Source organism: Aspergillus welwitschiae (genome assembly GCF_003344945.1).
Source record: "Aspergillus welwitschiae strain CBS 139.54b unplaced genomic scaffold BDQ94scaffold_11, whole genome shotgun sequence".
Taxonomy (NCBI): Eukaryota; Fungi; Ascomycota; class Eurotiomycetes; order Eurotiales; family Aspergillaceae; genus Aspergillus; species Aspergillus welwitschiae.
In genome coordinates, this window is record NW_020798705.1 from 470,396 (window position 1) to 486,969 (window position 16,574).

General features: G+C 50.3%; 6 protein-coding genes across 6 annotated transcripts; 2 read left to right on the forward strand and 4 right to left on the reverse strand.

Moving 5' to 3' along the window:
- Positions 1-425: 425 nt before the first annotated feature.
- On the reverse strand, positions 426-2,110 carry BDQ94DRAFT_169134 (uncharacterized protein; the record flags this gene model as incomplete). The annotated part of the gene is made up of 6 exons (XM_026771224.1): positions 426-743; positions 843-1,276; positions 1,342-1,414; positions 1,479-1,484; positions 1,549-1,908; positions 1,991-2,110. 6 exons carry the CDS (start codon positions 2,108-2,110, stop codon positions 426-428), a joined length of 1,311 nt encoding a protein of 436 aa, XP_026627843.1.
- A 392-nt stretch (positions 2,111-2,502) lies between these two features.
- rab7 (Rab family GTPase YPT7) lies at positions 2,503-4,146 on the reverse strand. Its single transcript, XM_026765726.1, has 6 exons — positions 3,933-4,146; positions 3,797-3,850; positions 3,639-3,734; positions 3,388-3,567; positions 3,154-3,301; positions 2,503-3,097 (listed from the first exon to the last, which is right to left on the reverse strand). Exons 1-6 carry the CDS (start codon positions 3,960-3,962, stop codon positions 2,988-2,990), a joined length of 618 nt encoding a protein of 205 aa, XP_026627844.1. The 5' UTR covers positions 3,963-4,146; the 3' UTR covers positions 2,503-2,987.
- A 149-nt stretch (positions 4,147-4,295) lies between these two features.
- On the forward strand, positions 4,296-5,424 carry BDQ94DRAFT_15756 (ATG16 family protein). The gene is made up of 3 exons (XM_026768760.1): positions 4,296-4,553; positions 4,642-5,021; positions 5,081-5,424. Exons 1-3 carry the CDS (start codon positions 4,469-4,471, stop codon positions 5,237-5,239), a joined length of 624 nt encoding a protein of 207 aa, XP_026627845.1. The 5' UTR covers positions 4,296-4,468; the 3' UTR covers positions 5,240-5,424.
- Positions 5,425-5,772: 348 nt separating this feature from the next.
- On the reverse strand, positions 5,773-8,351 carry spb1 (rRNA methyltransferase spb1; the record flags this gene model as incomplete). The annotated part of the gene is made up of 4 exons (XM_026771225.1): positions 5,773-6,329; positions 6,399-8,058; positions 8,125-8,274; positions 8,334-8,351. The coding sequence occupies 4 exons, from the start codon at positions 8,349-8,351 to the stop codon at positions 5,773-5,775; spliced, it is 2,385 nt and encodes a 794-aa protein (XP_026627846.1).
- A 501-nt stretch (positions 8,352-8,852) lies between these two features.
- On the forward strand, positions 8,853-11,652 carry BDQ94DRAFT_158731 (uncharacterized protein; the record flags this gene model as incomplete). The annotated part of the gene is made up of 6 exons (XM_026768990.1): positions 8,853-8,923; positions 8,971-9,006; positions 9,079-10,984; positions 11,045-11,124; positions 11,183-11,332; positions 11,397-11,652. The coding sequence occupies 6 exons, from the start codon at positions 8,853-8,855 to the stop codon at positions 11,650-11,652; spliced, it is 2,499 nt and encodes an 832-aa protein (XP_026627847.1).
- Positions 11,653-12,369: 717 nt separating this feature from the next.
- Positions 12,370-15,867, reverse strand: BDQ94DRAFT_140966 (uncharacterized protein). Its single transcript, XM_026765727.1, has 10 exons — positions 15,432-15,867; positions 15,250-15,295; positions 14,839-14,989; positions 14,581-14,785; positions 13,949-14,525; positions 13,855-13,893; positions 13,734-13,802; positions 13,402-13,661; positions 12,725-13,350; positions 12,370-12,663 (listed from the first exon to the last, which is right to left on the reverse strand). The coding sequence occupies exons 1-10, from the start codon at positions 15,575-15,577 to the stop codon at positions 12,620-12,622; spliced, it is 2,163 nt and encodes a 720-aa protein (XP_026627848.1). The 5' UTR covers positions 15,578-15,867; the 3' UTR covers positions 12,370-12,619.
- Between the last annotated feature and the right edge of the window lie 707 nt (positions 15,868-16,574).

Here is a 16,574-nt window from a genome sequence, read left to right on the forward strand (position 1 = left end):
GAGATGTTGAGACCCGAGCGAGTAAGGCATGTTACGAGTTGGGTTAGTCTCGCGTATTGCTCAATTGTCCTGGATGACATGAGAAGTGGTGCGGATTTTCCAGCCTTGTTCTTCATGTATTTCTGCTCACTTCCATTCGTCCCACACGGCACTCCTTGTGTCGCTGTGGTCATGTAATTCTATTTAGTACCAATAATGCTCTACGTGCTTCAAGCACCAGCACATTTTGTCATTTCTAGTTTAAGTATCAGAATGATAACATTCTCATCTTATCTTTCTTATTTAGTCCCATTCTAGCTAGATGTTTTTCACATCCCAACCATCACACAAAACACACCCCCCAGTAGAAAATAATAGTAAAGCAAGTCCCTCACCTACTACCTCTCTAACGAACTAACACCTCCATAGTAGGTAAGGAGTACTTATCATCTATCCCTTCCATAAGCATTACCACGATCCCCCGGAATAGCCTCATACCCACTACCAGCCCCTCCTCTCCCAACCACCACAGGCCCCTCCCCATCCACCTCCCGACTCTCCTGATTGACCACCAAAAACGACAAGAACACCACCGTAGCCCCAGCCCAGTACAACGCGCTCGCGTACTGTCCCTGAAGCACGATCTGGCCTACCAGCGAGAGCGGGATCGTCAAGCTTAGTCCCACTGTTACCACTAGTGGCGTGGTGAGAAGCATTGCGTAGGCCCAGGCGATGTCGGAGGCGAGGGAGGCGAGGGCGTTTACCTGCATTAGCGTTGGTATTAGTTATTGGGTAGGGTATTGGATTGTTGGTGTGAGAAAGGGTTTAGTGTGTGGGGGGGTTGGCGGTTGGAGAAACCGTACCAAGATAATCGTCCAGACTCTTCCCGTATCAGGCATTCCTACAGTTTCTATACCGAGAATGTGAAGAATGATGAAGCCCGGCCAGAGGAGGACCGTGTTGAATAATCCTACTAATCCGAAGAATAGTTGCATGTTGACGCGGGATTCGTCCCCCACTTGCTTTTTCAGCACGATGGTGTAAACACCGTATAGGATGGCGCTGAATGCGGCCATTGCGTCGCCGAGGGCGATCTCGCCTGGGGTTTTGGAGGGGAAGGTACTTCCGCTTCCGCTGCTACTGCTACTGTTGTTGTTGTTGCTGGGGTTGTCGGGGGTTGACATGTCGACGCGGGAGATGAGGATTATGCCGATTAGAGAGGCAATGACTCCCATGAGCTTTCGAATGGTAAAGCGCTCGACGCCGATTAGGGCGCCGAAGATGAGGGTCCAGACTCCTGGTTTTGGGGGTTAGTGTTGGGTGGTGAAATGGTGATGCAGGGTGGGATGGTGGCGAACGTACCGCTTGTTGAGGTCAGGATTGTGGTGCTTCCTACTGTTGTGTATTGGAGACAGGCCATTGCAAAGTAGTTTGCCTAGTTGGTTCAGTTTCCGGTCCCCGCAGAAGGAGGGCTAGCTTTATTAATCGCTGGTACTTACGGAGAACTGGTGCTCGTTAGCTTTCTGAGATTTTATACGGAATGGATACTCAGTGTTGACGTATGCTTACCCATAACAGACAGAACTCGAAGCTCAATTTAGCTGTCGCCTTTAATCCCAGCTTAGATTGCTGGCCTCTGGACGCGGCATCGAACCTAGCAGCAGCCCATGTTTCAGGGTCTTCGTCTTCGCTGCGCCAATGCTCCCCACTTGCATCGTGACTAAGTATTCCCCGTGCCTCGACGTTCGTATCGTGAGAATCAAGATGCTCCAATAAGCTTTTGAATGAGCGAATTCGGTAGAGTTTCCCTGCGCGCCATAATTTCAAGAGCCGACGGAAGAGGATTGTGAAGAGGGGAAGGATGAAGATCGAGGTGTTGATGTACGTCACGAAAAACGGCTTCGAGTATGTATCGTCGGCGAATATCGTCTGTGGTACATAGAAAGAGAATAGATTAGCACCGTGCCGGATGTATTATAGAGTGAAGAGTCGAGAGAAGCAAAGCACATACACTGGCGAGGAAATTCGAGGCCGTCCATAAAAATACCACGACAAGCAACAGGCAAATTCCCAATGTTCGTCTTGCGGCGCCGACTAAAACCGAGCCTTCCGTGGTCTCGGGTGCTTCCATGGCTGCGAGACCTTTCCACGTACCTTCTCTGGCCGTCAGTAGTGGGCGATAAGAGAATGAACTCGCTGTCAGTCGAGGCTCTATAGATCTCCCCGCCGGCGCACGCGATGCGAGGTATATTAGACCCCCCGGACCGCGAGTGATCTGTCGTAGATCATGGGGGCAAACAAAAGGCCGTATAAGTTGGAAGCACCACCTGTTCCAGCAGGCGATAGAGAATGGGGCGTGGACGGAGCAAGGTCGGGGGAATTCACCGGGGAAGAGAGAGGGAAACCGGGAGCGGAGTGACTCTGCGGTGTAACCCGAGCTGATAACGCCGAGCATCACGAGATGCGCCGAGATAAGCACGCGACGCTTAGCCGATCCTGATCTTCTCCACCATACCACTTGTTCTTTGACCAACGAGGTCCTCCTTGCTTCTCAGGTTCTAATTGGGAATTTGGACTATGAAGCATGTAGGTCTTGCGTAATACAACACTAGATGTGTGGTAATTGCCTACTTAGTCGGCTATACTGTACAAGCTTTCAGCAGATAAGCAGTAGTATTCCAGACTCCTACAGAACATGACAGTACCTTCGTACCAGAAAAGCAAGAGGAAAATATTAAGCAGAATCAAGACCATCAACGGATATCCCATGCGAATTGGCAGGCAAACATAAGACAAGGAGCGTAACACATGAGGAGCTCCATAACTGTATAAGTGTAGGTGTTCCCAAGAGAACCGCTACGCTCTTCCAAGCTCAAAAGTTCGTACGAGGCATTGACGTGCTCTGACAAGCAAAAATTGGGAGCGTTCGGAGGCGGGTACAGTGAAAATGGAGCGGGCTTAAAGCAGAAATATGAATCGTTCGCAAGGCATGTCTAGTAAGAGGGTCATTAACAAGCGCACCCGTCACGCTCACCATCAAGGTGGATGTTGATCGGGTCGCTGAACTCCCCACTGAATTCTTCTGCCTCTTCTTGTGCCAGAGCGCTCCGGGCGATGACTGAGTCGCGAGATTAGCTATGCATTTGTATCGAGTAGACAGGATAAGTAACCAACCTTCAAAAGCCTGCTCAACGTTGACGGCTTCCTTGGCACTTGTTTCGAAGTATGGGATGTTGCCCTTCGACTGGCAGAACGTCATAGCCCGTTTCGAAGAGATCATCCGCTTGCTCTCTTCCACATCGATCTTGTTACCAATCACAACCTAAACTCTAGTCAGTACTCGTGTCTACTAGCCTAAGACCTCATGCGCCCAAGCCAGATTAAATTGAAAGAAAGAAAATCTCTTACAAAAGGGAAGCTCTCAGGATCCCGAGGGCTCGCCTGGATTAGGAACTCGTCGCGCCAGCTGTCAAGGGCCTCGAAACTCTTGGAATTGTTGACATCGTAGACTAGAACGCAGCAGTCGGCACCACGGTAGAATGCAACGCCCAGGGACTGGAATCGCTCTTGTCCGGCAGTGTCCCAAATCTGTTTACAACCGGTTAACTCCCAATTCCCAAAGTCGCTCGGTTCATCTGCGCAAGCGGGTGAGAACATGCCTGCATTGTCACCAGCCGATCATCAACTAGAACCTCCTTGGTGAGAAAGTCGGCTCCGATTGTGGCCTTGTAGCTTGCGCTGAACTTTTTGTTGACCTGTTGAGCGAGATGAGGGTGAGTGGGGATCCGAGGAATCGCTGGGAGATAAGGCCACCGACATATTGATTCATCAAACTCGTCTTACCGACGCCGCTATCACCCAGAATGATAACCTAAGAGATACGGAAATCTATGTGAGTAATTGAAGCATTCTTCAGAGCGGCTTGGCCTGCATGAACCGGGGAGGTGAGGTACCTTCAACAAGACCTTCTTCCGTGACGACATGGTGGAGATATGAGGGGGCTGTGAGTATATTGACAAGTCGAGCTACGTCTATAGGAGGGGGAAAAGCAAAGAGATGGTCGATATAATCCCGTCAGCACAGCGAGGGATGCAGTCTGTTGGCAGAGACACCGAGCGAGTCGGGTAGTTGTTGTCAAGTAACAAAACAGGAAGAGTGATGGTTGGGCCTGGACGGTGAACTGAGCCGAGCTAACGGCGACGGCGGCTTTCGATGATGCACGCGGACGTGGGCGGTGGAGATGGCGGTCAGCGCCCCATCCACCCGCCAGTGACAAGCAGCCCATGCTCCCCTCACGCTTTCAATGGCGTGCAGGTGGTTGATGTCGCCGTGGTATAACTTGTTTGGTCCCTTAGAAACATAGCGGGCTTTTGTGTCATTAAACCATACGTCTCTACCTCGGCGACTCTGAGCGTCACCATGGCTCCATGATATGAGGGGTCCGCCGTCCGTCCGCTAGATAGACTCACCTTATCATCACTGCTATCAAATGGCCCACTGGAAAGAGGAGTACTCCGCCGCGCTGGCGGCTCGTGATCGACGAGAGAAAGCCAGCATAGCTATCTACGATGCTTGTATGTCGATCACCCTCACTTTCTGGGGTAGTTCACATTCCCGGAAGTATTCTGACCCTTCTCTGACTATCATGACCAAAATCATTAGATACCCAACTGGCCGATCGCACGGTTCACATAGGAGCAACGGCTAGCAACCCACAGAGATCAGATCCGGTTGAAGCGCAGCATGTGCCATCCGACACTTCAGCATCCCGCTCCAGCAAAGCGCCGACAGGAGCAGGCGCACAAGACCCATCTTTACAAGAGACTCTCCTAGCAACACGTGCCGATCTGGCAGAGGCACAGCGGTCACGCTCCGAACTGCAGGACCAGCTCACACGCATGACCACAGACTTAGAGAAGCTGCGGAAGAGAAGCACTCAGGATAGCAGACGGATCCGCTTATTCGAAACCGAGATTGCTCATCTTCAACTACGTTTGAAGGATCGAGATGAAGAGTTGCGTGGGAAGGCAAAGCTACTGGAGGTATGCTGCTCCGTTCCCTCCTTCTGTGACCCCTTCTGCTGTTGCTGACACCACTTTAGGATTTCCAAGACGAGCTGGCATCGTTGAATCTTCAACTGAATATGGCTGAAGAACGGTCATCCCGACTGCAGAAAGAGAACCAAGATCTCGTTGATCGCTGGATGGCTAGAATGGGTAGGGAAGCAGAAGCCATGAACGCTGCCTCTGAGTTCTCATAGAGACGGCTACACGACGAACCGACAGGACCGTGATTTCCCCCGCCTGGTACGGGATGGCCTAACGATATATAAGACTTTCGTAGAATACATATTATATCCAAATGATGCTGTGTCTGTCAGAGGCACACGAGCAGAAGCTATGATTCTCAAGAAATGCCATTATCTACTATGTTCTATCATCTCACAATTATCCTTCCATCTGTACTATATCATAAGTTAGAGGCGAATAGTACTACTACTATAGTCATAAGCGGAAATTTGGCGAGTGTGATCGGCGTTGCCATAAGCTGATATGCTTCCTGAATGAGAAACAGATCCATGTCCTAAGCCATACCTTCATCTAGGGGACTAGAGAGGACTCCAGGGCCACCCATCCCGCACTACATCGGGCCATCGAAACGCATTACAGTCTGCCATAACAGGTAGTACCCCTTTCACCATGGATATGATACAGAGATCTATAATGTTAACCGGGTATATACATGGACAATGATGAAAAAGATCGCTTCGAGTTCCACAACTAAGCCCCATCACTAATTCTTCTTCTTCTTGGCAAGGCGCTTCTGAGCCCGGATATCCTTCTTCATACGAGAATCCACAATCTTGTACTTGCCCTTGACACCACGAGGACGTCCAGAGATACCCCTGTTGTTTCCCTTGGCAACCACCAACTTCACCTGCTGCTTGGGCTTCTTCTTGGTAGCCCTGCTCATCAACCTCGCAATGGCCTGCGACTTATCACGCTCGCTGAGAGCTTCGTCATCGGCCAAAAGTGCAGACTTCTTGCGCAACTTCTCCAGTCGCTGGGCGGCCTTCATCTTCTTGCGGCCCTTGGCTTCCATAACCTTCTTGATGGGCCGAGCGTTGATGGCGCGCATCTTCTCCTTGATTGCGGCTGCGGCCGCCTTGGTGATAGGACGGTTCTGGACACTGTGCTTGTTCTCGTCGTCAAGGAACCACTCGGGGAGACCATCACTATCGCGGAAAGCAAATCGGTTAAAGCCATCATCAACCACATCATGAGACTTCTTCTCTCCAGTGGCCATCTGCTGAGCGAGTGCCATGGCTTCCGCAGTGATGATATCGATATCTACGTAGTAGAGTCAGCATTGGTTATCCAGGGTACAAGACAATGATATGCCGCATTCTGCGAACTTACCGAGCTGTCCATTCTTTTTCCGTGGATCCTCAAGCTCTTCAAGATCTTCTTCGTCCGAGTCTTCCATCGCCTGCACAGGTTTCTTCGATTCCTTTGCCTTTTTCTTTTCAGACTCCTTGCCCTTAGGCCGATCCTCCTTAACTTCGATGGCGCTATCTTCATCCTCCACATCGTCAATGTCTTCTAGGCCTTGGAATATATCTTGGTCGAAGAATAGCGAGGCACTGTTGGAAAGGGAAGCTGACTTGGGAGTTTTGTCGATGGCAGAGCTGACTCCAAGACCCTCGTCATCGGAGTCTTCACCTTCTTCCTTGTCAGAATCGGAAAAGCCGTCCCAGGAGTCGGCTTCGAAGTCCTTCCTGGCCTTCTTTGCCCGTAGCTTCGTGTCCCGGTCTTCCTTGCGGTCCTGGTATTGCTCGTACAAGTTGTCAAGTTCCCGCTCCAAACGGTCTTCCTCGTCATCGCTCTCCTCGGTCTCAGACTCGGAAGCACTGTCCTCGCTATCACTTTCAATCGACGCTTCATGGCCTGCGGCGATGGTGTCCCTAACCCCGCCTCTCTCGGCGCGCTTGAGCGAGAATGTAGCATCCTCACCATTAGGTCCCAGTTGCTCCTTTCCGATATCCATGGGGGTCGTCATGTGCATCTGTAACCGAACAATTTCCTTGCGCTTCCTCTCGTTCTCCTTGCGGCGCTCTTTCTTCTGCTTTGAGGTTTCCTTCTCACGAAGGCGCATCAGCTCCTCTTGAATGGCCAGCTCGTCATCCATAGGAGCGACCTCCGCCACTTCTTCAGTCTCATCCTCCTTGGTTTGGGCCCCCTTCTTCACAGCGAGACCAAACTTCTCCCGCACTTTCAGTCGCCACCTGAGCAGGTTTCGGAACTCCTTCTTACCCAGAACCTTGAGATCCTCACAGCAGGCTTTGATCTCGTCGGTCGTATCTTCTAGTCTCTCCAGTGTGGCGAGAGCAAGGTCACCACTTGGTGACTGTTGGAAGCTGAGTTTGTTGTATGAACCCAGGATGGCAATCGGATCAGTGGTGTTGATGAACTCGGTAACTGGGATCTCCTTGAATTGCGTATAATCGCCCTCTTCGTAACCCTCTCTCTTGCGCTTCTTCTTCTCCGGGTTGAACACCTTAGCCTCATTGTTAGGGGTAGGGTCCGCAAGTTCGGCGAAGACGTGCTTAGGATCGAGGAACTTCGGATCAATGCGCTTTGGTGCCTTGTAATTCCGACAAACAACGAAGATTTCTGCGGAAACGTTTCGAGAAGACGGGGGTTTCGTTGCCTCCACGGATGCAAAAAGTTGCTTTAAAACCCACAAAAGCGGATTGTAGTCCTTGGATCTGAAGACCTTCGTAACGAATGTACCGCCTTCCGCCAAGAACTCCGTAGCCAACTTCAAAGACTGCAACACCAGCTCTGCCTGAGAGAAAGCATCCTGAACCCATGCGGTACCGACATTGGGGGCACCATCGTGAAGAACGGTATCAGCCTTCCAATGCTTCAGGTGCTGTCTGATTGTTGTGCGACACTTCTCGGTCGTGATATCGCTCTGGAAGGTAATGACTCGGGGAATCGGCTTAATAGGCGCAAGATCGACACCGACGATGATACTCTGTGCGGGCATGCATTCTGCAGCAACTTGACACCACGACTGTGTTGCGAGAGTGGTCAGCCACCAGACCGGGCGTTAGAAATCAAACTGAGGGGTTGTACTCACACCGGGCGCCGCGCAAAGATCGAGAACGACTTTGCTCTTCTCCAGAAAGCCATACTTCTTGTTCAGCTGGATCAGCTTGAAAGCAGCTCTCGCTCTGTATCCCTTCTCCTTCGCCAGGCGATACCACTTATCCAAACGACCTTTACCATGCTAAGTCATTGTCAGTACTGGGTTTTCTATTGCCGCGTGCCAGACCAATGCCGCCTTACCTTCTTTTGAATCGCCATCTTAAGAGATGGGAGGTCGAGGCACACTCGACGAAAAACCGAAACCGCTAAGCAAAGAAGTGCGGATGCAAGTGGGTAGGAATGGTGAGAGCGGTACAAGAGAATGTATCCAGGAAAAAAAGTTATCGGCGGCCTGGATGGATCCTTTCCTGGCCTTCTCCACATCGGCCCCGAAAAATAAAAATTTCCCCTTCCAGCCCGGATGCATGTGGCGGTGCAGGAGCACAAGCGCACCAGCCACACCACCTGTTCCCCGCCTGAGGCGGCGAGGCAAACAAAGACGGTCAGCAGAGAGCATGTGACGTGATGTCAGGCGTGATGCTGGCCCGATTTGGCTGATAACCAACCAAAGACCCGCGCTGATCCTCCGGCTGCCATCGCTGGTGGCTAGTCTGCTGGCCTTCCCCCGTCATAGCATCTCCTTTCACTTGATCTTTAGGCTTTTCCATGCTTCGATCTGCACCTCATCTCGCATTCGGTGATGTTACTATTTAAGCTTTCATGCCGTCGATGGGATCTCGTAAGAGAGTAAAGCCCAGCCCCCCCGGCGCGGACTCCAAGTCCCCTACAGCGTCCGACGATGGTGCTACATCGCTTTCCGCAGGCGGAGACCATGCAGAATCAAGGAACAGGGGGAGCACTGCGGTGAGTCTTGGTTCTCAGTAGCCCTATATCTTTGTCTATATCCGTCCCGTATACCTAATGATGTATCATTCAAACCACAGAGTTGGTATCCTGCTGTCTGGCCGGCAGTCTCCAGAGCATCCAAGGCGGCTCCTGTTACCGAGGTTGCCCGTGAGAGCATCTCCGCCGCTCAAAACTTAGCACCCCGACTCACTTCCCGCTCAACTCCTCAGCTTGATTCCCCTAGACCATTTCGAAATCCCTCCCTCCAGCTTACTCGGAAGGTCGGCGCATCCAGCAGGTCTCTTCCCGCCGATGCTGCGACAACGAAGATAAACATAGCTTCTGATGGCACTACATTCACCCCTGAAGAGGATGCTAAGTCGTGCCCGGCTGGCATAACAACGCAACCGACCGAGGAAGAAGTATCGAAAGACCAAGAGACAGTGATAGCTACGGATGACGCCCATAAGGGCCAATTGAGTGCTGCTCCCGAGTCTACTACAGATGATAACCGGCAGAGTGCGGACGCAAACCCAACGTCGACTGTCCAAACGGGTGGATGGTTTTCATGGTTCTATGCCCCGTCAACGACCGAGAATCCTGCCCCAAAAGATCCGGTGCCAGATCCGGTGCCAGACCCAGTGCCAGTGCTCAGTGCACCAGAGCCCACTGAAGAATCGCCCGCGAAACCCCCTGTATTGAAAGACGAAGAGCAGGCAACCTCGGAGGATCAGGGGCAAAGGGAGCCAGATAGACCGGAGCAGGATAAGCCTGATGAAGCGCATGATAATTCGCAGAACACTCTAAAACGTTCTTGGCTTCAAATGTGGTACGGTGCATCAACAAAAGGGCCAGAAGAGCCTGCAAGCAAGCCTCCAGATGAAGTGGATAAGCCAACCACGCAAGACGTGCAGACGGAACCTGCACCAACTCAAGACCAAGATACGCAAGGGGCAAGCAGTCCCGCTACGATACCCCCTGTGAAGGACCCGAGGCCCTCTGGATGGTCATTCTGGTTCAAGGAGTCTTCGAAGGGTCCTGATAAAGAGGGCCCGCAAGATTCTCAGGTGGCTAGCGCCTCTATCTTGCCAGATGCCTCTTTGAAGAAAGCTACCATTGAAGCCGAACCGGAATCAGAAGCAAGGGCTGAGATTGCGAAAAAGGGAAGCGTGAAGCTTAAGAATAACAAGAGCAGCTCTGCATTACCTGATAAAACCACATTACGTCCAGAAGCAGGCCTCAATGACCTGGTACCGGGACCGTCTGAAGCCGCGGCCTCAAAGCAATTGCGAAAAGTCTTGCCCAATCAGGTTTTACCAAGGTTTCACGAGACATTTGCTATGCAAGAAAAGCCCAGTCTGTTGCAGACAATAGGACGATACTTCCACTATGGTAAAGAGTCGAACAGCAGACACGTCCATATGGTCAAGGATACACCCCCTATCAAAAGGGCATTGGCCATCGGGATACATGGGTATTTCCCTGCACCGTTAATCCGGAGTGTCCTCGGCCAACCGACAGGCACCTCAATTCGATTCTCGAACATGGCAGCGGAAGCCATAAATACCTGGGCTGACGACCATGGCTACAAATGCGACATCGAAAAAATTGCCCTGGAAGGCGAGGGGCGTATAGCTGAGCGTGTCGACCTGCTGTGGAAATTATTACTCAATTGGATGGAGGAGATCAGAAAGGCTGATTTCATTCTGGTGGCTTGCCATAGTCAGGGTGTCCCTGTTGCGATCATGCTGGTCGCCAAGTTGATATCCTTCGGCTGTCTCAATGCAGCGCGTGTGGGCGTCTGTGCTATGGCAGGTGTCAACCTGGGTCCTTTCGCAGACTTCAGATCTCGCTGGATCAGTGGCTCAGCCGGAGAGCTCTTCGAGTTCGCCTTGCCTTACAGCCAAGTCTCAAAGGATTATGAATCAGCGCTGAGAACCTGTCTCGACTTTGGCATTCGGATATCATACATTGGAAGCATTGATGATCAGCTAGTTTCTCTTGAGGTAAAGTGCCACACACACCACCCCCTACTATTTCTCATATATACTAACCACTGGCTCTAGTCGTCCCTTTTCGCACCCGTAACCCATCCATACATCTACCGCGCAGCCTTCGTCGATGGCAGAGTTCACGCCCCAAGCTTGTAAGCCAATCAATCTCCGTCCCTTCCGACAAACCAAAAGCCTCTAACCCTCAAGCAGTCTCTCTCACCTAGTCGGCTTCGTCCTCAAGCTTCGCAACCTAGGCATCCCAGACCACGGTCTCATCCGCGAGCTCAGCTCCCCCCTCGCAGGCAGTCTATATAGTGGAGAGGGGCACTCCCGTCTCTATGATGACCCATCCGTATACCGGTACGTTATACCTCCCGCCTCACTATCTCCCCCACCCCCCAACCACAATACTAATGAAAACAAGTCTGGCCATCGAATTCGCACTCGAAACATCCACCATCCACAGCGCCAATCTGCACATCAAACGCACCCAACCAGCCCCCGCAAACCCGTACATCCTCCCTTTCGCGATGCGCGGTATTCTCGAAGAGGAATACGTCCGCCGCGAACTTTACGATGAGACAATGGAACTCCTACGCCAATTCGACGACTGGAAGCCAACAAGCAAGGTGCTCAAGGATGTCAAATTCCGATTAGAGGGCATACGGTCGAAACTTTGAGACTGCCTCTCTCTCAGCATCCTCTCTTTCCTTTAAACAAAAAGAGATTCCTTACTATAGATAGTTGTCACTTATTGCTCAAGTACAATAGTTTGCCCAGCTAAGTTTACCAAGCATAGATATATAATGGGAGGTTGTTGAATGATACTCGATTCAAAGTCATTGTATGTACAGTAATTAGCGGTCTATCCTTGGTTCGGCCTCTTCTAGGCCAGTACTAAGTAATAGCACTACATACCTCATCCTTTCCTCATTAGGCTCTACTAACTATCCAACAAGAGAACACGGCAGTTGAAGGATGACACCTGAGTCACTTCAGACGCTGTTGCAACGGGGCCATACTATACCTAGTAATTTATAAGGTCATGGAACCTAGTATAGCCCTGATAGTTGTACTATTTCGGGAGATTAACTTCTCCCCTTTTTTTTCATTTATTGGCTCGATTCATGATCTACAATATCATTTCAGGTCGTAACACATTCTTTTGATACCCAACGGATTTCTTGGCGTGGATCCCAAGTAGCTTTTAGAAGTGATTACGCAGATAGATTAGATAGTTTATGCATGTGAGCTGCTTAAGGGATTGCGTTTTCTACATCGCATCCTGTAGCTACTTGAGGTGTTGTTGCCAGTAAATATGGAGTCGTAGGCTTCGGATAGAAGAAGGGGTGGGAAGTAGAGCCAAGAATTTTGAGGTAAAAGGTACCATGAGAAAGCGTCATAATCATCATATCATCATCATGAGTTAGAGTCTAGGAGTATTGGGTAATTATGGTATCCATGTGGGTTAAATGATAGAACTGAGAGTAGATTGGGAAATCGGGAGTTCATAGCCAATGGCTCCCCCCCGCGCCATATGTTGCGGATACTAGAAAGTAGTAGTATGCGACTAGTCCCATTCTGGAAAGACTCTTGTTTGTGGAAATAGAATAGAACCTTTGAGTCCACCTAATGACAAAATCAGGCCTACGCCTGAGAAAACGCCGTTTGATATGCACACTCAATCTCATCTGCATATCCGTACTAGGTCAGTCATTGTCGAGATAATTTGCTAGGTTGCACTGGACTTACCCCTCATCCCATCCAACGCCTCAAATGCAATCGCGTAATTTGTAACAGTAGCAATTATACGTTCTAGCCCCTTGCGGATTTCTTCGATGAGTCTGTCCGAGGGGTTGGGGGTATCGTCGTTTCCACTCTTTGGAGTCAGTTTCTCCCGGCGCGCTTTAAGATAGATCATCAACATAGCATAGCTGCCCTGCATTAGGCAGCACGCAAACGACGGCATGGTTCGTGGTAACTGATTCGGTAGCATGTGTAGCCCCTGCTGAGTCTGGCACTCATCGAGAAGCGGTTGCGGCAGGGGTAGACTGTAGAACATGCGTGAAATTAGAAGGGAGGCTCTCAGACACGTTTTCGCTGAATGTTGAATGCTGTATGGAAACCCTTGCATGAAAGGATACTGCTGAATATCTGACGCCTGGGAAGACGACGATGAGTAGTCACTGGGTGCCTGTTGGAACGGCTCCAGGCTGCATGAACATCCGATATTAGCAATTCCACTTTGCGATTTGGAGTTCTTGGAAGTATTGCTTGGCATTTCGTTGTTCGGATTTCTCGAGGTCAGATCGCAGTGTTTTTTAAGGAAGATTGGCAGGTCTGAGAATGCCCTAAACCGATGCACTTTGATTTGAGCGCTAAGAACCATTAATAACAAGACCGTCGTCAAGGGGTCAAACGATACTCACCTAGACAACTTTATCCGTGATATTGCACGGATACTTTGAGCTGTTGTCAATTCTATCTCCCCGCCACAGGCCATAGACTGGGGCAAGATCGGAAGCAGATTTGATTGTGCCAGAACAGAGCTCGCCCATGCGTCAAGTTGCTGCATCCGTTCATAAATGTATTGCATGTTCGTCCTCGTGGACAGGCACTTATTCAGATCGATGATATATTGTGTTGCTGAGACAAGAACTTGCTGGGCTTGTATTAATACAGACCAGCCCTATAGTGTGTTAGAAGCCAACTATTCACACATTTCCCAACTTCGAAACTCGGGCGATGAGAAGACACATACATCAGGATCGGCCGAAAACCGTGGGTAAGGAGTGACAAATTGGGGATCGTTCGCGATAATAGCTAGAGGCTGCGAATCGGACATTAGAATCTGCAATGTGAGGAAGCAAGAAGATACTTACCGTAGTGCTGACAATAGAGCCCTGCAAAACACAGTAATACTGCACATACAGAGGCATTAGTGACCGTGGTACGATGCATATGAAGGGGCCATACAGTCATCCACCAAGCTCTCCTGCGAGCTTCCGCAAACTCATCGAATTCTTCCCCGAGAGAATGCAGAGACATATCCAACGCTATGGCCAAAGCCTGACCGGCACGGTAACGCATCTTCAGAAGGTTGCCTCGTTGATTGTATTCGTAAATTGAAAGTACGAGAAGTGCGAGCAGACTTTCGAGTTCCACTGGAGTCTGGGGATGAAAAGGCTCTCGATCAATCAGAGGCCGTTCGTTCGTCAATGCATCTGAAGGGTAGGTAGACGAAGCGTGAAGCTCGCAATCAGTTTCGATAGCTGCATTTGCCAGCTGGGCAAATGTGTGTGCAAATGTGCGACGGCGGATGACGGACGCAGGCCCCGATGGTTCTGGGTCGTTTGGGTGTGGTACGAGGGCCAAGATCGCTGAGATCGCCAAACTCAAAGGCGACCTTGGCTTATAGATAAGAAGTGGTTGTTCTGACGGTGAATCTGTGAATGAACCCGCACAGTCCAGGGGTCGGTCAGGAGCCGGAGGGTCAACCCTTGGTGGAAGTATAGGGAAATAATTATGGATGAAGACATAGTATGCGTCAAGACTGTAATCTCAAGTCAGAATGCTGTGAAGACTTAATGAGACGAGCTAGCACCCACATAGCATCTTCACTGCCGTAAGTCCTAACCAAGGCCCGAGACGGTATATTTGATGGGGAAGGCGTCGGCTCCAGGCCGTGGGTATTCTCTGTGCCTGGAACAAAAAGATCCGCAAACATGGCGTGGACATCCGAGGGGAAGTCTAGGCTTCTCAACCCTGCCCCCGGAATTGATAGGACGTCAATTTGGCCAAACATCCCGGATGCTAGACGTGCGTTAGTGGATGCCCTTGGGATTGTAACTGGGGTCTGACCGCACATTCGTCAAATCCCGAGGACGCCGGCAAAATCGTAGGATCCTCGACACCATCTTGTGGAGGTTCTGCAGCTGTAGATGGCTTGTTCTTCTTCTTCCTTGGGCCACCCCGCTTACTAGGCAAATAAGAGCAACTCTTATTCCTACTGGAACACTTTTGTCCCAAAACAAGCAGATCAGCACACACACACGTTCTCTCGGAGATCAAGGAAAGTCCAATGACTGAGAACAAAGGTAGGGAGAGTCACAACATCCCGCTGAGCCATAGCAGAGTAGGAAAGCGGCTGCAGAGGGAAAGAGAAAAGAGGGAAGAGGGAAGAGGGAAGAGAATGGGTCCATAGGATTAAGATAGGATGAATCACTCGGGGGGTGTTGGGAGCTCTGACAACCCAAAGAATGAGGGAGTATACCTACATTGGTACACGGGTCTTGACCATCACAACGTGTTCTTGAAGCACGACTGATAAAAGTGAATCCGGATTAGTTCCCTCCCAATGACCAACCGCGTAAGATGAGCTTGCCGCAGAAATCGAAAGGCACAAGAACAAGGAGATGAAGGGAAAGGGACGGAAGGGGATGAGGGCCAGTGAGCTTACCATGCTAAACAAGCTACTTTGACGGGAGGTTTGGCGAACTTCTTGCGGACCACCGTGGGTCTGGCGGTCTTGGACTGTGTAACTGCCAGTGCCACAGCCGGGATCCCATTCTTTCCACCAGGCTGTCCGGGATCCTCTAAAACCATGACGGCGGGTTTTGGGCAAACAACGAAGGACAAACCGAGCGACTGCCCGAGGAGAAGGTCATGAAACGCCTATCGGAACGTACTACTGTTGCCGTTGGCCCCCGAAGGCAAGCATTCCTTGACCGACTTGACTTAGTATTGAAGAGAAGTCCCAAACCAAAACCCGTCTAAAACCGCAACGACGACGACAACGACGGCGACGACGATCATAACAATGGCACAGACAATACAGCCATCGAAAATTGCCTTGACTCTGGGGAGCCAATCTGCAGGCCCTTTTTAATGCAAATCAACGGACGGGGAGGACTGGTATACACAGCGTCAAGACCACCAGCTGAAGGAACCCTGCACGGCTTAATCATCATCCAGGCCCGAAGAGGCAAATCCCGAAGTGTGGCCGTTCGGGATTTGCTTGTTGAAAAGCCAGTCAAAATGCAGGCCAGCGTAAGGTGGCGCTTCAAACTGGGGCGCCCCCCGATTAGTTAGTCGTTCTAGTAGTCAAAATGCACGCCGGGTCGGCTGCATTTCTTCGAATCACGATCGTCGATCCCCTGTCGTTGACTCTTGGGTGTCTCTGGAATGGCCTACCATATTCATTCCTTATTTCTGCAATATCCATTCGTTTTCTTTTTTTTTGTCTTTTTTTTTTTTTCTTTTTTTTTTTCCCTTTTTTTTTTTTTTTTTTTTTTTTTTTTTTTTTTTTTTTTTTTTTTTTTCTTTTTTTTTTTTTCTTTTTTTTTTCCCCTTTTTTTTTTCCCTTTTCCCTTTTTAATTTTGAAATTATGGGACCACAGATCTAAGAAAGTGTGGCTTTTGGAGCAGATCGGACTAAGGTAAGCAGACTACTACTAGTTAGTACTCCGTATCAACTACTAGACTTGCGACAGCGTTTTTCAAAGGCCTGCAGCTACTACTAACGAGCTGCAGCTGCTGCATTGCTTGATTCGTTCCCCTGCCTTCTCTTCCTTTGGTTGAGTATGCTGAAAAAATTCTCCTG